Here is a 23,510-nt window from a genome sequence, read left to right on the forward strand (position 1 = left end):
CTAAACTCAATGTTTGATGAGGGTATAACAATATAAGGATCAAGAAAGGAGATGAGTGGAAAGCAGTGTTCTGAACCAACCAAGAGTTGTTTGAGCCTACAGTGATGTTCTTTAGGCTGATCAACTCTCCAGCTACCTTTCAGTGGATGATGAATGACATTTTCAAGGATCTTATTGCTATAAGAAAGATAACAATCTATTTGGATGATATACTCATAATATCAAAGAATAGAAAGGAGCACCAACAACTCATATGCCAAGTATTTGAGCTGATAAGGAGAAACAAATTATTCCTCAAAGCTGAGAAGTGTGAGTTTGAGGTGCTAGAGATAGAGTATCTGAATGGATCCAATCAAGGTGGCTAGAGTAACAGACTGACTAGAGCCAACAAAGAAGGAGTTACAATCCTTTCTTGGCTTTATGAACTTCTACTGACAGTTCATATGGGATTATAGCAAGGTCATATGACCTATGATCCAGCTCACTGGGAACATACTCTAGACCTGGAGAATATTTCAACAGTTAGCATTCAACAAACTCAAGTAATAGTTAGTGGAGGACATAGTTATAGCTACTCTTAGCTAGGATGAGAAATTCTGAGTTGAAGCAGATTCTAGTGAAGAGGTGATAGGAGTAGTATTATTGCAAGAGCAGAATAGAAAATGAAGACCTGTCACATTCCTCTCTAAAGCACTGATAATGATAGAGAGGAATTATGAGACCTATGACAAGAAACTTCTAGCTATCATGCTTATACTGGCAGAATAGTGGCACTATCTCATAGAGGCTACCCAAGTCTTTGAAGTGTGGATAGACTATCAAAATCTCTGATATTTCAGACTTTCCCAGAAACTCAACTGCTGACAAGCCCAATGAGTGATAGAGTTATCTGAGTACTAGTATACACTCCATCACAAGGCTGACATGGTAAATAAGAAGGCTGACCTGCTCAGCTAAAGGGCTGATCATGATCAAGGGGAAGAAGACAACGAGAGAGTAGTGCTACTCAAACTGGAGCATTTTCATGCAATGATAATGCTGATAGAGAAAGAGATACACAACAAGATCCATAGTGCCATATGCCAACCTAATTTGTAGGATCAGGGGATTGTAACATCCCTAAATCATGAATGTGGCATTTACTGAAACTGTGACCTACTCTTTTATAACAGGCAACTTTATATTCTCTGAGACCAATCATTATAAGAGAAAATTATAGTGATGAGCTATAACCATATAATAGCCAGACACCCAGAGATTACTAAGATGAAGAAGCTGATGCTAAGAGAGTATTAGTGGCTGAAAATAATGAAGGACATTAAGGAGTACATCAAGAGATGTGAGACATGTCAAAGAACAAAATCCTCAATGAGAGCTTGTTAGACTCAAGTGTCATGTGGACAGATACATGTGATAAACAGCCTAGTCTCCTTGCACTTTGAGAGATCAGCTAAGTTCACTGATGCATATTCTGATCAATGTGTCACAAAGCCTGAAGGATCAGCTTGAGGGTAGAATAGGATAGAATAAACTGTAGCTTGAAGCTGAGATTTATCAGCAAGAGCAAGCCTCTTAAATACTGTACAAGCCCTATGCTAAATATACTGCTACTAATTGTGTATTGTTGGGTCTTTTGTGCTCATTGTCTCTGAGCATCATTACCATACATAAAAGGATGATTGTGCATCATCAGACAATGCTGTTGCATCAAAAGACAATGACTGACTCAGCTATTTGTGGTGATTAAGCTTTGTCTTATGGTCTTAAGCACCTGTGTTTAGTGCTCTGACTAAGCATAAATAGGGGTTAATCAAGAAAGAAAATAGAAAAATCATAATATTACCTCCTCCTTAAGACCATCATCATAATAGCTTAATTTAGAGATAGTTCATACTCATGTATAGTGTTATTGGCATTTATCTGCTTTTCATTGACTCATTGATTGGACTCCAGTCTATACTCTTTTCAGCTGACAAGATAGTCCACTGTCATTATTGAGCCATCCCTTTTTGCATGGACTTTATGTAATTTATAGTTCAGGACCTGGTCAACTTTGTAATGCTCTTTGTTGTTGATGAGGTCTGGTGGTGGAGGTGGTTAGTGTTCTTGGTTAGAGAATACTGATGTGACATATAGTGTAAGGAGTGTTTTATTGAATATATTGTGTATTTTTCATGTCATAGGTAATTTGAGTTTGTATGTATATTCTCTAATCTTTTTCAGGATGGGAAATAGGCTGGTGCACTTGTCACTGAGTTTGCGTTTGAGGCATGGAAGGTGTAGATTGGTGGTATCCAATCAGACCTTGTTGCCTGAGGAGTATGAGTGTGCAGAACAGTGATATTTGTTATAATATTGTGTCATTGTGATTGCAGCCTATTCAAGGGTGGTTTTGGTTTCAGAGTGGATTTTTGCCATTGTGGTGGCAAAGTCCATGGACATGAGAGTCATAGTGTGATGTCATTTGGTCTGGGTAACATTTGGATGTTGACCATAATTGACAAAAAATAGGATTTTTCCAGTAGCTGAATGAATCTGGTTGTTGTGCTGGAAGGCCATGAGAGCTAGCCATTCCACCCAATCATCTTGTTGGTAGTTTATAAAGAGGTGGAGATATTTTTCTATCTCTTAATTTGCATGCTCTGTTTGGCCATTGGTTTGGGGATGGTATATAGTTGATGCATTTCTCTTGATGTTTAGAAGGTGGTAGAGGTTATCAAGAAACTTGAAGATGAACTGGAATCCCCTGTCTGAGATGACTACTTGAGGTATACTATATTTGGTATAGACCTCATCACACAGGATTTTTGCCTATCTCTCAAAAGTTAATTCTATCAAGCATGCAATCAGAATGATTGCTTTCAAGAATCAGTTGACTATGATGATGATCACATTATAGCTATTGCAATCTGGAAGTCTGGTGATTATATTGACAGAGATGTAGATCCATGATGATGATGAGACCTCATTTGGATGCAGTGGTGCAGCTCAAGTTTGGGTTGATGATTTGCTCCTTTGGCAAACTTCACATACCTTGATGTACACAATAATGTTATTATTCATTTTTGGCCACCAATACTCTCATAGTACCAACTCCTTGATTTTGGCAATGCTGGGGTGCCCAGTAGTTGTGTGGTCATAGCAAGTGGTGATGATTTCACTATATAGTCTCTTGTCACAGAGAATATAGATCTGCCTATCATAATGGATGAGTCTTTCTTTCTTTGTCATTTCTTGTTTGTGATTGAGAGATGGAGTCACTTGTTGATCCTATTTGTGACTGTCTCGAGTTGCACTTTTAATGCACTCATGAATCTCCTTTTTGGTTGGCATTATCATAGCCCTAAAGTGTTTGGGCCACAATAAAGTGACTCCCTCATTATCAGTTCCTCTCTGATCATAATCTGCCCTTCAGCTAAGAAGATCAGCCTTTTTGTTTGCCATTCCTGCTTTGTGATGTAGAGTGTATTGATATTGGCTAAGTTCAGTCACCCATCTGGCTTGGTGGTGGTTGAGCTTCTGAAGCTGTTGAAAGTAATGAAGGTTTTGATGATCTGTCCAGATTTCGAAAACTTCTGCAGCTCTGATCAGATAGTGCTGCCACTCTTCCAGGGTGAGCATGATGGTGAGCAATTCTTTGTTGTAGATCTCATAATTTCACTCAGTGATGGTGAGTGCCTTTGAGAGGAATGCAACTAGTCATCATTTTCCATCTTGCTCTTGAGAAAGTACAGCCCCAATTGCCCTTTCACTGGAGTTGGCTTCAACTCAGAACCTCCCTTTTTGAGTTGAAATGGTGAGCATGATATTTTTGGCCAGCTGTCATTTGAGATTGTTAAAGGCAGCTTGCTGAGAGAGTCTCCAGATCCAGAGGGCATTGCCAGTTAACTGTGTTATTAATCAGACAATCTTGCTGTAGTCTCAGATAAAATACTGATAGAAGTTTGTGAATTCAAGAAATGACTGTAATTCCTTCTTTTTGACTGGTTCTAGTCATTCCATTATCTCTGTCACCTTGATTGGGTCTATCTGAATGCTTCCTTTGCTAATGATAACTCCAAGGTACTTGGTTTTGAGCACCTCAAATTCACACTTCTCCACTTTGAGGAATAGTTTGTGCTTCCTCATCAGAGCCAGTACTTGCCATACTAGCTTTCAGTGTTCTCCCTTTGTCTGGAACATGATTAGAATGTTGTCAAGATAGATGGTAACCTTTCCAGTGGCAATAAGTCCTTGAAAATATCCTTCATCATCCATTGGAAGGTTGCTGGGGAGTTGGTCAGCCCAAAGAACATGATCATCAGCTCAAACAGTCCTTGATTTGTCCTGAATGCAGCCTTCTATTCATCTTCTTCTTTGATTTGTATGTTATTATAACCCCATCGGATATTGAATTTAGTGTAGTATTTAGCACCTCAGAGTTTGTCTATGAGTTCTAAAATCAATGGGAGGGGATAGCAGTTTTTGATTGTCATTTTGTTAAGCTTTTGGTAGTCCTGTATGGGCCAAAGCTTTCCATTCTTCTTTTTGATAAAGAAGAAGGGAGAAGCCATCAGAGATTTTGATGGTCAAATTCACCTATTAGACAAATTTTCTTTCAGGAATTTGTCAAGTTTCTGTTATTTGTTATTGCCAAGAAGATAGATTTTGCAATCCAGATTGATGTTTGCATTTGAGATCAGCTCAATTGCATGATCTTATAGCTTTGATTCTGGTAATTCATCAAAGCTCTCCTTCTCAAATAGATCTCTGAAGTCTTGAGCCCATTCAGGCACCATTTCCTCAAAGGTTCTCTTCTCCTTGCATTTGTTGGCCTTGGCAGCCAGGTTGTTGGCATGATAGATCACCCAAATGTGTATCTCCTATTGGAGGTCAACAGCCAGGATGGTTTCTCCATCCTCTATCTCCTCATCCTATCAATCCTCTGAATCCTCATCAGGTAACTCAAATGGAATTTTCTGACATTGATACTTTGTGAATGTGATTTGCTCAGTCTTCCAGTTGATTAATAGGTTATAATGTATTAGCCAGTCATAGCTGAGGAAGACTTCTTTTGTTTTCAGATCAGTTATGGCCAGGTTGATTCATTCAGAGTGAACACTGATCATGAGCCAGAGCTCAATGAATTTGGTAATTGAATCAGCCTGATTCTTAGTTCTATCAGTGTTATAAACTGGAATTAGTGCTGCTGTAGCTTGGGTTGGGAGTTTATACCTATCGATGAAGGCTCGATTGATTGAACTTCCTGTGCAGCCACTGTCGATCAGAGCAGTTACAGTATGGGTCATTCAGAATGTAAGGGTCTCAATTTAGGTCTTGGCGAGTAGGTTCCATCTGGGTGTCTTAGACCATTGAATGAATTTCTGTGGTCCATGGAGTTTGTCAAGCCATTCCAGGGCCCAACACTGTTCTGCTTCTTTTATTCCTTTGGTCATCTCATCCATGACTTCTTTAGCTCATGTCTGGTGAATTCAATTTTTAAGTATGGCTTTTGCCATTGCTTTGTCTTTGGCATCCTTGATAGCTCACCAGGTCCACTTAATATCAAATAGTTTGAGCCAAGTACTGGGACTCTCTGCCTCTGTTTAGCTTGTAGATGCTTGAGTTCTTTTCAGCAATTCATTGGTGTGTGAGGCATAAGTCTGAGGTATATTTGAATGTGTGGCACAGGTAGGTATAAGAGTAACTACAGAGATATTATCAGTCTGACTAGTGGCTAGGAGTTGCACACCATAAAGTCCTTTGGCCAGCTCAGTGGAATCACTCACTGGCTGGCCATATCTTTTACTTTCTCTACTTTGGTTTCTATGCTGAGTTCTTCTTCCTCCTTCTGTAAGTCAGTGATTTGTGCTCTGATGTCTTCTTAGGTCCTCTTCTTCTTTAAGCAGTCCTTTGCTATGTGGCCCTTCTATCCACAATTGAAGCACTTTCCTTCTTTCTTCATGTGGTCTATGTCTATTAGTTTGTCTGTTCCAGTGTATGTTATGCCTGTCCTGATCTTCTGCATGCCATAGGCAGGGGCCATCGAGGGTCCTGATGATTTTCTGGCAGTTGTTCCTGACGATTTGTTCAGAGTTGGTGGTGTTGACTTTTTCATATAATCTTGCAGCATCATTGATTCCACTTTCTGCCTTTGTCACTCCTTATACATCTCGATGATTCATTTCTTCCACTCATCATAGCCATTTGGCATGAGAGCTTGGATGCTGATTGCTAAGATCATTGTGATGTAAGAGGAGGGGACCTCTTGCTTGAGGGCCTCAACCATCCTTCTGTCATTCATGGTGTCATCCCATATTCTGGTGAGCTTGGCTAATTATTTCAGCTCATTAAAATAGTCTATGACTGCTTTGTCAGCCATCTTATACTCCTTGATCTTCTGTTTGTATACTTCTTGTATGACAGGATCAATGAACTTATCATGGAGTATTTGTTTAAAGATGGGCCACAAGGGATAACAGTAGTGCTTCCAAGTTGATGATCAAAAGTTCAAGAAGATGAGAATCCACCATGTCTTCACTCTCTCTTTAAGATAAGAGGTGACAAAGATCACCTTATTTATGTCTGTCCCCAGGTATTCTATATAGACCTCAAAATATTGCTTGCAGTCCACAAGGAACCAGTTGATGTCATCAGACATCTCTTTGAAGAGGCAGGGCTTTCATAGAAGGTCTGAGCAGCATTGCAAGATAGCAGCATCCTGGGGCAATATGCTTATTGGATTGGGCCAGTCAGAGAATGGAGGGTGCTGCTATTTGGCTGGTGGTCCAGAGAATGAATGGAGTGAGTTGTCATCTGCAATCAGGCTTCTACATGGGGGCTCCTCCTTTTAAACTATAACTCCATCTCAGATCATGAATCTAAGTCATACCACTTCAGGGTCATCCCAAATTGATTTCTTTCCTCTGTCACTCCCACTTGCTTCATTGGGTGGGGGCTGAGTCCCTAGTAATCAGCTTCTCTTGCTGGTCTAGAGATTTGGGTATTGTTTCCCTGTCTATCATCATCCTTGAATAGCAGAGGCTCTGGCTTCTGATAGTGACACTAAAGGTGTCTCTAGCCCAGGCCATCTCTGGTTCCTGGTGCTCCATCAGGATTCTTTATTATCATCTAGTCTGGCCTCTCTTCTTCTCTGTTCTTCTTTCTGCCTCCACTCTTTCTTGGTTATCAAACCCAGCTATAGATTACTTAGAAAGAAGGGGTCTTCTTCTCCTGTGTCACTTCTCTGGTCTGTTTCAATGGAAATAAACCTTGTCAGAGAAGTCCCAAAATGAGGAGTTCTAGGCATGTTCATTCTTGGCATTCTGCCACCACTCCTTTTCTCTGTTGATCCTTTTGACATACTGTCGAAACTTGTCATAGAAGTTGGGGTTAAGGAATAAGATGGTGAACCACTTATGTAAGAACCATTGAAGAGCCTGATTACTGATCTAGGTCCTTGCTGGCTAGAGAACTCCATACTCTCTGAGAGTGGAGCTTTCATTGGACAGGTAGCTGGAGCTACCTGCACTTTCCTCAGTGTTGTCTTGATCATCTCACTGGTCACAGGAGTAAGGATCATCAGCAAGGTCCTCATTCCACTTAGTGTCTGAGGGCTATTTTCAGCCTCTTGCTAGTCCTTCTGAAGCACTTGAAGATGGTCCTCATCTGGCATCATCTGATTCTGAATCCTTCCATCAGTTATGAGCATAGAGGTTGTCAGCTGGGTCTTTATTTTATTCAGTGTCTGGGGCCCACTTGCAGCATTCCTGGGCTCTTAGGGCAGAGCCCCACTCAGTGCTTCAGCTGATTCTGGCCAACTGTCAATATTGTTTATCAAGCTCATCTTCCCACTGCTAGTCATCCTTGACCTCTTTTAGGGAGTCTTCCCATCAGTTATGAGCATAGGGGTCATCAGCCAGATCCTTATTCTATTCAGTGCCTGGGGTCCACCTTTAGTGTTTTCAGATTTCTGGAGCAAGGTCCCACTCAGCTGATCAGCTGATTCTGGTCAGCTGTCAGTACTGCCTATCGAGCTCATCTCCCTATTGTCAGTGGTATCTAGCTCTGTTCCCTCCCACTAGCTTGCTAGAGATGTCAGGGTCAGAGATCAGGAGATAATCAGGTTCTTGGGGTTCTTTTTCTTGAGGATCCTCTTTATCCATGTTGTCAGGCCCAATTTAAGGGTCTGATCCAGGCTGGAAGAGAGTTTTGATCAGGAGAGGAAGGTGATAGATGGGGACATTCTGTGGTGACAGCTGATAGTTTCTGACTATTTCAGCTAATATGGGTCCAAAGATAGTGAGGGTGATTTTATGAGAATTGATCATGAGATTGAAGTTCATAGTTTGAGTGATAGGTGATAAGAGTGTTGTTCTTGCACTTCTTTGATGTGCATCAAGAAAAGAAGTAGTGTGTCAATAGAAGATTCAGTTTCCTCCACATTATAGTGCATGAAAAAAGGAAAGAAGCAGCTTCAAGCTAATTGTTAGACTCAAGTGTCATGTGAACAGATACACATAATAAACAGCCTAGTCCCCTCACACTTCAAGAGATCAGCTGAATTCACTGATGCATATTCTGATCAATATATCACAAGATCTAAAGGATCAGCTTAAGGGTAGAATGAAATAGAATAAACTTTAGCTTGAAGCTGGGGTTTACCAGCAAGAGCAAGTCTCTTAAATACTGTACAAGTCCTGTGCTAAATATACTGCTACTAATTGTGCATTATTGGGTTCTTTGTGCTCATTATCTCTGAGCATTGTTACCATACATAAAAGGATGATTGTATATCATCAGGCAATGCTGTTGTGTCAAAAGACAATGACTGACTTGGCTGTTTGTGGTGACTAAGCCTTGTCTCATAGTCTTAAGTGCCTGTGTTTAGCACCCTGACTAAGCATAAATAGAAGTTAATCAAGAAAGAAAATGGAAAAATCATAACAGAGCTCATACTGCACTATTGCATCTAAATAAGGTTTTGATGCATCTATGGATCCACATCTCAGTTGATATGATCATGGGACTTTCAGATTGCAATGGCTATAATGCTATCATTATCATTGTCAATCACTTCTTGAAAGCAATCATCCTGATAGTATGTTTGATGGAACTATCCTCAGAAGGGTGGGTAAAACTACTTCAGAACAAAGTTTATGCTAAATATGGTATGCTACAAGTTGTTATTTCAGATTAAGAGCCACAATTTGTCTCAAAGTTCATAGATGATCTATATTGTCTACTCAATATTCACAGCAATACCTCAACAGCCTATCACTCACAGACAGATGGCCAGACAGAATGCATTAATCAGGAGATTAAAAAGTATCTTTGCATGTTTATCAGCTACTGACAAGATGATTGAACTGAATGACTGGCACTTGCAGCTTTTCAACATAACAACCACATTCACTCTGCCGCTAAAAAGACTTCCTTCTTTGTCAATCATAGCCAACATCCAAATATAGCTAAGATCATATGCTCCTATATAACTAACCCAGCCTCAACTGACTTTGCAGCAGACATAGTAAAGATCCACCTCAAGATAAAAACCACACTCTGAAAAGCCACTGACACTATGAAGACATAACATGATAAACATCAATGATCAGCCTATTTATATCAAGTCAACAATAAAGTCTGGCTTGATACAATGAATCTTTATCTTCCATGTCTGAAACAAAAACTTGATAATAAATGCACTGGCCTATTCACAATCACAGCAAAGGTCAGTGCTTCTGCCTATAAACTCTGACTGCCACCCATATAGTGAATCCATAATACATTTAACAAGACACTCCTGACCCCATTCATTGCATCTGCCTTTCCTAATCAGAAATGACCACTACCATCATCATCTGACTTGATCAATGACAAAGAACATTATAAAGTTGATCAAGTATTAAATCACAAAATCTGATGAATATACACATGTGGTAATAGCATGACAACTGTTGATTACCTCATCAGCTGAAAGAGCTACAGACTGGAGTCAAACCAATAGGTAAATAAATACTATATAAACATTAATGATGCTATATATAACTATGAATTATTCTTAAATTAAGCCATCAAGACAATAGTCTTAAGGAGGGGGTAATGTTATGATTTTTCCACTTTTATTCTCATCATTCACAGAATTAACCCCTATTTATGCTTGGTCAGAGTGTCTATACTAGTGCCTAAGACTGTGGAACAAGCTTAGTCAGCACAATCAGCTATTGTCTCTCAATTCATAGCAACACCCTGACAATAGCACAACAAATCTTTTGTAGGTAATATTGACTCATAAGCACCACATCCAACAAGTTAGTAGCCAAGGCCTACATGGAAAAACCAAAGAAATCATTTGAAGAAATGGTCTCTGGTCATTATAGGGGCTTTACAGACATCTTCAGTAAAGAAAATTCAATAAGTTACTACTGCAGAAGCCATAGAACCATGTGACTGAGCTCAACAATGATAATGGCACATTTGTAGAGTATACTCCTGCCAACTTGCAAATTTATCCTCCAGCTGCAGAATGATCCATACTAGTTTTAGACCTGTATACATAATACACATCTCCATCCATGATTTCTTATCAGTAACATGCAAGTAATAGAGAAAGATGAAGTGGTTGACTATCTGGCCAAAAACGTTTTGAGTTCATTGATGGGGAAACCAGTCACATCATTGGTGTACTAGTGACATTATTGAAGGCATCTGTTAGAGGGTTTTGCGTGGTGGAACATAACCAATAGGCATGGTACTTGCTATATATAGTCACAATTTATGACGAGAATCGTGGTACCGTTAGACTGCTACAGAGCGGGGTCTCACATAGGCTCTCGCCGATTGCTCTCGACCCATGTACTCCATAGAGCTGTTTTCCGTTTCTGACATTGTGCGGTCGGCACTCATTACCCTCTGCAGCATCACTTTTGTCACATTCTTGGGCGGGAATACAATCAAAGTTGGAAATCAGAGGACGAGTACACTAGTGTTACAACGCACGAAGCATATGTATATATCATGGGCTCGATATCTTCCACGCCCAACAAGGCCCTATGATCAGGTATCAGCAACCTATCCAATATTAAAGTGAACGTAACTTTACCTATTGGATCTGATCTAGCATGGTCCACTCCTGTCCACATCCCAATCATTCCCATCGCACTACCCACCTGTCCCATCTGTACGCTCTCAGTAACCCACTCCGGATCCTGAATTCCAGCCTCGCTCGAAGTCTACCATCGCGTCAACATCTGAGAACCCTGATGAAAGAAAAAGACCGACCAAGCTCCACCTCACAGCGCCATCACCGATCATTCTAACCGTCCCTCTAAGTTGCCTGTGCGCTGCGTCATCCAAGTCTGATCCCCTCGATTCTCCCTCGACGTGGATGATGGGAAGGGTGTAGACCAATGAGGATAAGGGGCAGTCGCTGGAGCCTTGATAGTCTGGCGGCGGTGTGGGTGGTTTGGAATACCCCGACACCCGCAGACTCATAGGCATGACACGAATAGTCTCAGCAACCATATTTGTGTTCTCCGAAAGCTGCGAAATGGTGGCCTCTCTGCGACGCTGTGATTTAGGTCAGGAAAGATACTTATTCGGCACACAACTCTGCGCTCACGTTGTGGTCTAGAATGCAATGTCAGCTGAACTCGAGGAACACTTTTGAGAAACGGAGCGCACATATTAGTCCATGGTAGTCCATCCAACACACGATTCGCCTGCGTAAAGGGGATGAAAAAAGACGACCATAATCTCAAGAAGTGACGCGAACCTCCATTCCCCTGTTACGCCGGCCCAGTCCCAACCATCTATCTCGTCGTCATGGGTCTCCTCCCCCTTTCCCTTATCGTCCACAGTTAAATCCATTTCCTCCGCTTCCTCTCCGTCTCCATTCAACCGTCTCCATTTTTCCCACTCGAATCCTGGGGTACCACCCATCCTTAAGTGATCCAGATTCTTCAGCGCCTCCATAGCTTCCAAGAATGCTTCTTTATCCTCTGGATCAGAATGCACAACATGAGCCCGATCTCGAACATTAGCTTCAATAAGCACTCGAGCGCTCGCCAAGAAACTCCAGTCAGGCTTGAGCTCGTGCGGGAATGGAGGAAAGATGAATGTCGGGTGTCGCTCTTCATCAGGGTCTCCTCCAGCCAATGCTTGGTCAAGAAGGAAAAGAGGAAGGTGCGACGGTGGCCTGTTGGTGTCATCAATTTCATCTTCATCAGCATCGTCTTGGCGGTCTTCATAATCCCCATCATTTGGATCGTCCTCGTCATTCTCATCAAGGCGGGCGTTAAATTCCAATGTACCATCTTCTCCGTAACCAATCAGAGAGCCAAATGCCAAGATTTGAAGACTCGCGTTCCTAAAGATCGGTAAAAGTGCAGGGCCATCTGGTGATTTCCGAGGTTCGAACGACTGTATGGGCATAAAAGGACCCCAGCATCGCTGTGGGTCAGGAAATTTCATGTTGTACACGCGCAGTTTGGCGGCGTTCCGAGCCATCTTCATCTGAGTGTCATTATCGAGAGTAATCTCTTCGATGTCTCGCGCCTTCGCCTTTCCCTTGCCTTTATCTTTGACGTGGGTCTCCTCCGCAGTTGTAGCTCTTGTCCTCCTCCTGGTGATCTTCTCCATCAGGCCAGCCTCTGTCACGCTTTTCATCCTCCAAAACTTGAAATTGGGTGCGCATTTGAACCCAAAAAGTAAGAAGATGTGATGAAATGCTTGTCCTGTCGAACTCTGGTCCCACGTTTCCCCGTCTCGAGAATTGACATCTTGGTCCAACTTCGGCTGGAATAAGAGGAATCGAGAAACAACGTTGGCAGGGTAGCCGTGAAATAGGACATCATCTAGCCAGCTCGAATTGAGTGAGCTTGACATTACTGCTTCACGTGAAAGTGGCGGCCACGGGCATATTGGCTCGCTAATGGTCGAAAAGGTTTCTATGGACGGGCAAGGTATCCTTGGAGCCGCAAACACCATGGGAACCAGCGCAGAGAAGATCTGTAATTGAGTTAGGCTCAATGATAGTCATATCTCAAGTATAGAACCACTAGCCTCTAGATCGAAATCATTGGGTACAGATAGCGGGTTTTCTAGGTGTGCTTTCTGGACAGTGATTATTGCACCTGCAGTAGACAGTAAGCGCTGACTTACAATATGATTTCTAGCTTTAATTCTTTGCTTGTATTCTCTTTCCCAGTCAACAGACACCTCCATCCCAACCAGCGAGCTTAACTTTCTGGGGTCATCAAACTGAGCCAAGAAGATCCCCCTCCAAAGATGAGAATCAGGACTCTTGTATATCAGCTCATAGAAAGTGTTCTTCGTTTTGGAGAGCGAAACAATAGCGCTGGGCCCATCAAGATGGCTGCTGGAGATAATGATGCCCTCCAGGAGCTCCGCAGGTAGAGAGAGAATCGTTGTGGGAGACGAAGGGCCAATATATGGAGGCGACATTGAGGTTATAGTCATCGTCAGAGGGGGAGCAGATTGATCTTCGGCAGCAGCTTTGTCATTGGTCTGCGGCACTAATAATATCGATCGTAATTACGATGACGTGGATCTGAAAAAGTTCGCTCAGAGGTAAACTGCACCGATGAATAGCTGATTGACTTACCAGGACGTTGAAATGAGAGATTTAGGTTCCAGAAAAATGATCAATGGATCCGTGAAGGATAGGCTACATGAGAACTTGGTTCATGTAGATCTAGGGTCTCTTCTCAGATCCTATGCGCTATGAAAAAATTCGAAGCCTTCGTCGTATAGTAATAATGGGCAGTCGAATCTTCCCAGGTTGTTCTCAGGTTACATATCTGTCAAACTACTATACGCACTGGTCTTCGAGGCAGCTATATCATTGACAGAGAAGCATCTGCAAAAGATACTTGCTCTGAAGATGTCGTTGGGGACAAGCTTAAGCTCAATTCTACGATCTAGCTGTCGGACTCGTTGACAGATCTCGACAGATGGCTCACGTGCAGCAGGACGCGGCGCGATGGGACGTCCTCATGCTCCTGACAGCCTGGATATAATTCTGGAGGAATACTCACACTAGGCCCCACCTCGTTGGCCGTGTATTCATGCACTTTAACGTTTTGTCCATGATACAGCAGCCCACGGTTAAGGATGAGAGTAGACTCTCACGAGATCGGACACGACGCGTAGCAAATAACTGGCACTATGACAGTGCCGACGCGTCAAAAGTTCCCAATAGCATACAGCCCTGATACGTGCGATCCAAGAAGTCAGTTAGACACATGAAACTTGAATTATGCACTCAATTATAAGCTTGACTACAGGAAAGTTGTCTTTCAGATTCATTGTGTTCCACTCACGCACGACCAATTGTAATGTATACAGTATCATATTGGATGTCCTGAACCACCAGGTGTTATTATTATGTCGACTCCTTCAATGCTACAACAAAAATCAACTAAGATCCTATATCAAAAGAAAGCAATAGCAAACTAACCGTCTCTGTCCCACACATTAGCATAGTCGAACCGCAGACAGTCCTTCAAAGCCAATCGAGGAAGATGGCGCATAACCATGTTCATGAAATGATCTCTGGTAGGGAATACTTCCCCTTTGTCACCCTCCCAATTCAGGTCATCAATGCAGAAGCAAAACATCACCCGTCGGAGAGCAGGAAAGTGGGGAGAAGACAACAGGTTGTCTAGCAACTCCCACGGCAAAGTATGAAAGGAACGTTCGAGATCCCCAGACGTCTTTGGACCAACCATCAAGTGAAATATAACTTGATAGACCAAAAGCCCTGGCAGACATTCCAGGATCTTCATCGGTACACCAAGATTCTTCAGATCAATGCAATGGTAGTTATCAACATCCGTGGATGTTCCGCTCGAAAAGGAAATTGTCTCCAGTGACTGGAAACAACGAAAGCTCTTCGCTTTAATGAAATAATCTAAGTAACAGAATAAGACAGTCAAATGCAATCAAACGGTAGAATGGACATACCAAGACACTGGTCAATATGGTTAGTCCTGCAAACCGAAAACGACACATGCCTGACTGTAAAACATGCAATGAAGAGCTTCTCCACCAGGTTATACCTCGTCGGATGAGCTTTGATATCAGTGTTTGTCGGCACGTCCCAAGAGATCCGCAGGGTTTCCAATCCTCTCAAATCGAAAAAGCGGCCTAGAAGCCACACAATGAGATCGACGCGCTCATATGCATCAAAGAGCATGAGCGTCTTCAGCTCAACCGCTCTGGGAACGCAGACCTGCATCAGCAGAAACTTGCCGGATTCATAATAATCCGTCCAATCACCCACAGAGTGGAGAGCAAGCCAATGAAGGTTCGGCATGAGAGCGAGGAGCACGCAGAGGTCGGCAGGTTCCGATAAATACACGTCTGAAAGGTTGAGGGCCTCGACGTGCGACGCGAAGCCGGTGAGGTGCCAACAAAGGTCGGAGCTAAAGTCCTGGAAATCCGAAAGCGATAGGTACCTGACGTTTGTCAAGCGAGAGACGAGATGGGTCGCTTCTGGGCCCTCCATGAACCAAGGGTCTGAGGCATCCTCGTCGTTATCATTGCTGGAAAAATACTCCTGGCTGCCATTCAGGATGACCTCTTCCACCATCGGCACAAGTTTGGGAAACGCGTCAAATTGCGTGTTCCATATGGCGCATTCGACTTCATAGGAAAGGTCGAGGGTATGGAAGATGTATCGTTGCGCGAATCGGCACCAGGCGTGGCAGACGAGACAGCACGCCTCCAGATCTTCCCTTTCCTCAACATGGCGGATAATCTCTGGAAACAGCTCTGGGGGGATACATGCTCCCAGGCTGACTTCCATACTCCTGCCTCCCTTCCTAAGGCCAGAGTGAAAATTTTCACCAGTGGCGCCTGGTTGTGATGGAAGGAGAATGAAAATTAAATAAATGATTATCCGTCTTCTCCGTCTTATCCGATTGCGAGAGATCACATGTCCATTAACGCGTTCGAACTTGAAAGTCAGACGCGTCGCACGACGCCACAACCTAAAAAATGACAAAGATTTTGATTGATTGGAGACTACGAGGACGGACTGACCATTAACTAATTACCGGAGTATACTAAAGAGGTCGTGATGCGAATCATTGCGATCGCGAGACATTATGAGCTTGATGCATGAAAAGCGAAGCTAAAAAAACAGCCAAAAAAAAAAGGATAGCAATGCAAGGGGAAATGATATGCTAATAGATGTTACATGAAAAACCAGAAGTCCGTGGTGATTGCGGGGGTATTATGCGTGGTGAATGAATGAAATGGGTTGCTATGTATGAGTAAGAAAATATTAGAAAAATATGTACACTGAACTTAAATATTGAAACCAGTACGTGGCCTAGATGACGAATGAGACACGCGGTGAATGCGTAGAATAAAAGTACAACGGGTAACAGAGTGCCGGAGACGGAAGCAAGATGAAAAACAATACCAGGGTCGATGATGGCGAAGGACCGCCGGGGTCCGATTAAGAGGGACGCGTATCTTATGATGCAATCACCTCTTCTGTGAACCGAGGAGAGAGCCAGCCCCTCTCCGAATCTGCATCCATCGTGAGAATAGATGAATGTCGTCGTTTCATCAAAAGATCCTGCTCCTTGGCCTGCATCCTAAGAGGGACATCCATAGACAATGTAAACCTGTCTCCCAGCAACCGCTTGTATCCTCCAGATGCCAGACCAGAGATGTCCATCTTGGAGTAGCTGGGTGGACGCCCGATTTTCAGCGGCTGACAAAGTAGAGAAGTCGCACTCAGAGTCGAAGAATGACGAGGGAGAGATTCAACATTAACATTTGGCCTTGCACCTAGTCGGTTTACGTGCATGCTGTTGGTCCGTATCCTGGGATGGATGGACGCCTTGCCGATTCCAGCATAATTGATGAAGCCCTCCTCGTAATCGTCTTCATCTTCTATCTTCCATGCCCTCAATGCCGCATCGACGTCATCCAGACCGTCCAGACCAAGTTCGAGCTCATATTCCTGCGCATCACAAGGCTCTTCTTCATCTTCCTCTCTGACAGGAAAAAGTTTGGCGTCACTTCTCCCCTTCGTCCTCTTCAATCCCAACACCAGCTTCTCATCGTACTCCCTATACTGCTTCACATAGTCTTCTTCAACAATGCTGTCATAAGACGGCGAGCTATACTCATAATCCTCGCCAGACCAAGACACCTGAGCTAATCGAGAGCTTGCGTAGGGAGTAGCCAAGCCGACGTTCATGTCCCCCACACGAGCTACCAGAGCTTTGTTCTGCCACGCTCGCCTCCGGCTCCGAATCTCTAAAACAGCATCACGCTGTCGAACTTCGTTTGCTAGATGCTCTTCCTTTGCTTCTTGTAAGATAAGAAGTTGTCTCAGTCGAATGCAGTGTGATGATAGGCTCTGATACTCCAACAATTCGTCAGACGAGAGTCCTTGCAGATGGCGAGGCACAGATGTATAATCCGTCGGAGTTTCCGGTGCATGCGAATATCGATGCATGCTTCGGAGACTAAAATATGCGGTGGAAGGAGTATGGACAGAACTCCCATCCGTATCAGCGTCGTCTTCGTCGGAAGAAAATGGAGAGGTAACCAAACATGATGGAGGGAAATATCCCTCATCCTGGAAGGAACTAGTCACGAACGCGCTGTTAGTCTCCGCAGCTTGCTGGAGAAGATCCGCCATAGTGTCAGAAGCTCTGCGAAGCATGCTTCTCAGGATCCATGGATAATATCCGCCGGAAGGAAGACGACGGTTGAGCTCGCCCACGACATACATACGGAAAGTATCAACCAGTGTAGAGCGAGCACGGCGACGCAGAGCTTTCGGAGTGAGCGTCGGAGGTGATGATATAGTTGCCGGCTCTGGATTTGGCGATGGTGAAGGCTTGGATGGAAGAAGAGATGGTAGTCGAGTAATGGGTTCAGACATAGAATGAGCATGGGAAGATAGCGGTGAAGGTAGCTGCACGAAAGACCTAGACATGACATTGGTTACGAAGGTGCGATGGGTAAAAATTGGCAAACTTACGCAACCAAAGACATAAGCAAGGAACGTTGTTTTTTATGTCGTGTTACTTTAACCGTCGTCGGTGGAGAATTCAGTGACTGCAGTCCGTCCTTGCGTTCCTTCTCTTTGACTTTTTCCCGTTCCTTCTCCCTTTCTGTCAAGACTGCGGAATGATTCACGTCGTCCAAGACGCTATCGAGAGCTAGTAGACACCTAGCAGCCCTGAGAGGCCATTCCTCGGTCGATCCGTCCACGAAACGACATGAAATCATTAACATAGGTACATCGAAAGTAACCTCTTTCAGAATACTCGGAATGAACGCTGCCTTGTCGAGACAATGAACAAGTTCAGGAGTATCGACGCCATCGACGCTCAGATTACTGAGATGCGACGTCCAAGCGTGGGGATTGAACAAATCACCAGGAAGATTCTGAAAAGTGATAGCAAAGAGCACGGTAGGATGCGAAGCTGGTGGTAGGAGCCTAATGAGCATTGCAGAATCGAAACGAGGATGAGGACTGGGGTTCTTTGAAGGCCTCGAGGTGCATGCGGTGGGAAAAAAGGTGGGTTCTTAAAATTAAAAGAAGCTACCGGTAATATCAATGCCTTGTTCAAGGACTGCAAGGCGCAGGCTCACCTAATGAAAAAATAGACAAGACGAGGATCCAAAAGTGCTTCTAACGGCTGCCAAAGACTTTAATGACGATGGCAGTAAAAATAATGAGCTCCTGGTCGGCTCTGGAGCGATGAAAGGACAGGAAAGATGGAAAACAGGCGTCCCGGATATTTGGAGACAGAGACGGTGGAGGGAGAGGAGAAAGATTGGAGCTCAGGGGCAGTCGTCAAATTATTCAAAAGCTCGCTTCTTATTTCCGGTTCCGTAATGTTCCTCGCTTCACTTTTTCTGTTTCGAATACGAGGCAGATAACGAGAAGAAGATTGGGGGCCAGGTAGCGGTGCAACAATAATAATTAGACAGGCTATTATGAATACTATTACTTTGCAGACCCAAGCCCAGTACACACAAATGGGGACTGCGGACCGGTATCAGCGAACAATCCTGACAGCAGCAGAGGGGCAGATAGTCACCGTTTCCCGTTGCCCCTTGTTCTGTACTCCTTACTGAGATAACGAACCTCCGTCGTTTGGATCGTGTTAGAGCAAAAATTGGCGCGTAAAGACTTCTCCACGATGCACCAAAACTGTGAGTTGAACTGAAGAAATGACCACCGAGGCTAACCCGAAGGAACGTTACCACTATTGAGATCAACGTGATCGACGCCGTCAATAATGAAGTTTGAATTTCGGTAACCACCAAGCACCTGGATCATCTTGGCTTCCAGAGAATCACTTCAGGACGCGACCGCCAAGTCCCAGAACCAGTAACGCGCATCAAGACGTCCAGCCTGAAGGAAAGGGACACACAGAATCCTCCGCCGCCTGGGCCTGATAAAGGTGGCTGAACATGAAACGGGAAAACTTCGATACGCCGCCGGACTTATCCCTGGGGCTTGAATCCCGAGACGCCATTCGATCCTGAGAAACGATCAATCCTGACTGTACCTTCAGGACGGCAACGATTGTTTCAATGGTTCTGAAAGCAGACAGCGCAAACGGCCGTACCCACATCTGCTCTTGTGGCGAGAAAATACGTGTCAAGGCGCGGGAACAAGAGATAATTTGAGGCGAGGCACCTTCGGCCGGTGGCTTATTGAATGCAAGATGCCAATCTATGAGCAGCAGACCGATAAACAGAGAGACAATGAACAAGCGACATGGAAAACATACTCCTCAACTAAGCCCGCAAGGCGCAATAGCGCCGCCTACGCGAAAGTTCATGAGGAGGAGCACTATTCGTAAAAACGTATCTGGCAACATGCACTCAAAAGGCCTAGGCATCTGTAGCTGCGAAAGGCCTAAGGGCCTGCACGAGCTTCAAAACACGAGTTAAAGAAAAACTGATAGAATCGTACTCAAGCCTAGATTCCATGTGTATTGTATCACCGCCACTTTGAAAGCGCGTGCATGCTCTAGAATACGGTTACAGAACATCGCATTGCTGGCAATGATAAGCCTTACAACAGGTGAGTGGACTATAGTCTCATCAATGAATTCTCAATTGACTGAAAATGGAAGAAAATTTCAGAAATCCCGAGCACCACGTGAGATGTACTGTACTTCACTTAATTGGTCGCGACGGGCCTAATGGCGGCGACCCAGCCAATGATACTGCTCTCCAACTCTGCTCTACTTCTCTACCGCGGTCCTTCATATTGAAGAAGAATAAGCCCTTCCCCAAAACTGTGTTTGGGTCCAAATTTACTTGCAGAGCTAAGTACCGGCTGAACGAGATTAGCGTCCAGACTTTGATGGAGTCCTCCTCCGAGTTCCAATCTAACGGCGCGAAGGACTTTCAAACACAGGCAGGCGAGTTCTTGACTCACCGGCGATGAAGCGGGAACTTTCAAGCATATGTGCACCGCAGTCCGAACCGAAAAGCTGGGTGAAGTCCATCCTGTGACAGGGTAGAGTTTCCGACAGAGACGCAGGCGCTCTTTTTTGGGAATGACATATCACCTTTTTGCCTCATCTCGGACCGGGGGTCTTCTGAAACGCATGGGTGGCGTGATGGTCGGCTGATTCGAACGGTCCTCAGTCTTCCTGCCTGAACGTTTAGATTTTTCCTCCTGGGAGAGACGAAATCCTTGTGACTCTTTTCTAGAATGAAATACAGGAAGATAGTTCTTACCAATTCGGATCATTGCTGTCCCGGATTTGCAAAGCTTCGACAATTTTTCTGAACGTTCGGATTTCCCCAGGAAGCGCTTCCTCACAAACTCACACTGATCCGAAATTCTGCAAGGCGTGCCCTCTCAGCAAGTAGCTCTCAGGCTACGCCGTGATATGGCAGATACGTCAAATGCCTAATTCTGACGGTACATTATTACAAAGTCCAAGTGCAACTTCTCACTGGAAAAAACATCTGAGACAGTATTCAAAGTAAGGGACAAAAGGATACGGTACCTATACCTGCCAACTTGATAACTTGAGCGTCTCCAGCAGGTTCTCCCACATTTCCTCCCGGCCCTTGGTCCACTGTGTATACAACCAAGCCTTTATTCCATCCCAAACAAACGGCACATCTAACAGTCCGAAACGCGAAAGATCGAAAGCAAGCGACTCCGACAGATCGTGTATAATGGAGTATTGGTGACTATTGCATTTCCATTAAGATTGACTTCTCAGGAGATCTTCAAATAAAAGCGCAGGACTCGAGAGCGTGAAAATGGTCACACATAGGACACTGGATGATCTTGTTAGTTTGAACAATGGCAGGACAGGCGATGTCACCGTGAGATCCATTGGGAGGTGTGACACCATCAAAGCCCCTCTATCGTGGTGTGAATGGACGTAGGAAGAAGAGGGAAGCACTGAGTCCCTTTGGCTGGTTGATATGATACCCAGCCAGAGAAAATCCATTAAGATTTTCGATACTTTCATATGTTCTAGCAAGACATGTAGAGAGCGTCAAAGGAAAAAGAGTCGACAAGTGTATGAAGCAGACAACCCGACGTCGTATTTCCGTAGCTAATACGAGTAGTTTCTAAAGGCTGATAGTAAGCTACTCAACGAAAAACGTCAGCCGGGTACCGAAATGTAGAAGAAAGGAACCGCACCGAGGAAAATGTAATGATAAGGCTTTCAAAAAAATGTACCGTATTCGTCAGAGAATCATGAAAAATGAATAACGGAGAAGTAGCCAGCCATGTTATTTTCATCTCGCTGATGTCGTTAGTACTAGGGAGGTAGCAGCAAGAGTTTCGGTAGGCACGAAACTAAGGGCGATGGATGTTGAGGGCAGAGCAGTCAGCAAACTCCAGTACTACTCGGATTATTATGCGACTCAGCTATTACACCTTCGATTCTAGGGGTTTCTAGAGTCAAAGATGTTGGGGATAGATGTCGTCAGAGGGAATGAACGTGGTGGTAGTGACTCGAACGCTCGTGCATTCGGTAGCAACCACGGGGATGGTCGCGGTATAGAGTCCAGCTACGGTAGTGATCGATACGAAAATCAAAATAAAGTAAAAAAAAAAAAAAAAAGGCGCAGCCGTCAGCCTGGTGGCTGTGAAACCCAATCCTCAACAAAAAAAAGGACTGAGAAGGGAATATAGGCACCGACTAACTTGAAGGGCATCCACGAGACAATGTCCATGCAAGCAATCTTCATTTTGCAAGTAAAGTTTCCATTGGTCGACTCTTTCCAGACCAGCATGACCATGACCATGAGCGATGTGTCTAACATATCTTTTGTTTGTGACTTTCGGAGCAGAGCAGTAGTAATGGCAGTCCATGGAAGAGAAAGGGCTCTGGTGAATGGTCGCTATTACCTCAAGGTACATATCTGGACCTGATAGACAAGGTGTTGAATTCAGATAGGGATGCTTGGAAAGGATAGAAGAAACAAAAACTTGAAGGACAGTCACAGTGACAGTAGGAATCAATGCTGTCCAGCTTGGCTTCTTACAATCATCATCTATTGCTACACGCCTTGTCCTCGATTTTAGCCAAAAAACCTCACCCCATAGTCTTCCTTTGCATTTGTTGGGGGCGAGGGGGGAGACACTCATAAGAATTTCACTAGCATAAACAAATGTTAGACTAAAAAAGCTCAGTTCATGTGTGTGTCTGTATATGATTTTTCAGTAGCATAGTGGTGAGTAAGTACATTGTTTTTGAGACATGCTGGTACTCATACCAAGCTTTTCAGATATACATGTCCTTTTTGCATAGTCGACAACTCTACGTGCATCCATGACAATATCCAGATTGATCAAACCCAGCTAGCCCCGTCCTTTCTCCTCGTCGTGTCCATCTTCAGTTGCCTAGCATTGCATGTTCTGTGGTTCGCAAAAACGACAGCAGGCCATCTCGACCTTGTTCTCCCATGACCAACAGATCCTTCCTTCTGTATCCTGGAAACTTCCCAGTTCTCCCTGTTTGTACTGGTGAATTTCAGGCAGCAGGATCGTGCCAGATGCAGTACCAAGCATAGCTCTCAAGTCAATCACGCTGCAAGCGTCACACATCAACGCGCTTTGTCACATCCACGTGAACGGAGTAACGGCCGGTTTTCTCCCTCTTTGGACCCCAACTATCATGACGCCTTCCTTCTCTACCGGCAGTAGTGGAATGACCAAGTAACGCCGAGAAATTGGGCATCTTCGAGCCGGTTGGCCCACTATTCCATGGGACGGTCGTCTTGTCTTCCCACACTCCAGCTCTCGTGCCCTGTGCAATTCAGCTTCAAATATTTTCCTTGCTTTGGTGCATACCAAGATGGCTCAACTATTTATACTCATTTTGATCCTTTCAGCTCGACCTGGATGAAGCGCACCAGAATCACATCAGTCACGACATGGAATGATCAACCCTAAGGTCGAAAGGATCACCCAGATCCAATGACGGGCGAATCACCTTGCGCGTCGTTACTCTCCTGAACTAATTCTGGTACTAATG

At 44.1% G+C, this 23,510-nt stretch overlaps 3 protein-coding genes across 3 annotated transcripts; all 3 read right to left on the minus strand.

The window, feature by feature from the left end:
- Window positions 1-10,852: 10,852 nt before the first annotated feature.
- BT62DRAFT_927262 (uncharacterized protein) lies at window positions 10,853-13,482 on the minus strand. Its single transcript, XM_043185215.1, has 8 exons — window positions 13,141-13,482; window positions 13,042-13,092; window positions 11,753-12,987; window positions 11,662-11,699; window positions 11,600-11,607; window positions 11,260-11,547; window positions 11,081-11,210; window positions 10,853-11,028 (listed from the first exon to the last, which is right to left on the minus strand). The coding sequence occupies exons 1-8, from the start codon at window positions 13,441-13,443 to the stop codon at window positions 10,994-10,996; spliced, it is 2,088 nt and encodes a 695-aa protein (XP_043045051.1). The 5' UTR covers window positions 13,444-13,482; the 3' UTR covers window positions 10,853-10,993.
- A 734-nt stretch (window positions 13,483-14,216) lies between these two features.
- Window positions 14,217-15,912, minus strand: BT62DRAFT_432660 (uncharacterized protein). The gene is made up of 3 exons (XM_043180873.1): window positions 14,965-15,912; window positions 14,459-14,911; window positions 14,217-14,403 (listed from the first exon to the last, which is right to left on the minus strand). The coding sequence occupies exons 1-3, from the start codon at window positions 15,806-15,808 to the stop codon at window positions 14,384-14,386; spliced, it is 1,317 nt and encodes a 438-aa protein (XP_043045052.1). The 5' UTR covers window positions 15,809-15,912; the 3' UTR covers window positions 14,217-14,383.
- Window positions 15,913-16,483: 571 nt separating this feature from the next.
- On the minus strand, window positions 16,484-18,483 carry BT62DRAFT_1000807 (uncharacterized protein; the record flags this gene model as incomplete). The annotated part of the gene is made up of 2 exons (XM_043176671.1): window positions 16,484-17,957; window positions 18,011-18,483. 2 exons carry the CDS (start codon window positions 18,481-18,483, stop codon window positions 16,484-16,486), a joined length of 1,947 nt encoding a protein of 648 aa, XP_043045053.1.
- Between the last annotated feature and the right edge of the window lie 5,027 nt (window positions 18,484-23,510).

The sequence above is a fragment of the Guyanagaster necrorhizus genome, assembly GCF_019112545.1.
Source record: "Guyanagaster necrorhizus MCA 3950 unplaced genomic scaffold BT62scaffold_3, whole genome shotgun sequence".
In the NCBI taxonomy this organism is placed as follows: domain Eukaryota; kingdom Fungi; phylum Basidiomycota; class Agaricomycetes; order Agaricales; family Physalacriaceae; genus Guyanagaster; species Guyanagaster necrorhizus.

What these genes read in the sequence shown, in the direction of transcription:
- BT62DRAFT_927262 (XM_043185215.1), bottom strand. Translation starts at nt 13,443, where the DNA reads ATGTCGCCTCCATATATTGGCCCTTCGTCTCCCACAACGATTCTCTCT. An exon ending in GCGCTGTGAGGTGGAGCTTG is followed by an intron (nt 11,211 to 11,259) that starts GTCGGTCTTTTT and finishes ACGCGATGGTAG; the next exon opens with ACTTCGAGCGAGGCTGGAAT. An exon ending in TGCTAGATCAGATCCAATAG is followed by an intron (nt 11,029 to 11,080) that starts GTAAAGTTACGT and finishes ACCTGATCATAG; the next exon opens with GGCCTTGTTGGGCGTGGAAG.
- BT62DRAFT_432660 (XM_043180873.1), bottom strand. Translation starts at nt 15,808, where the DNA reads ATGGAAGTCAGCCTGGGAGCATGTATCCCCCCAGAGCTGTTTCCAGAG. An exon ending in CCATATTGACCAGTGTCTTG is followed by an intron (nt 14,912 to 14,964) that starts GTATGTCCATTC and finishes TCTGTTACTTAG; the next exon opens with ATTATTTCATTAAAGCGAAG. An exon ending in TAATGTGTGGGACAGAGACG is followed by an intron (nt 14,404 to 14,458) that starts GTTAGTTTGCTA and finishes TTTTTGTTGTAG; the next exon opens with CATTGAAGGAGTCGACATAA.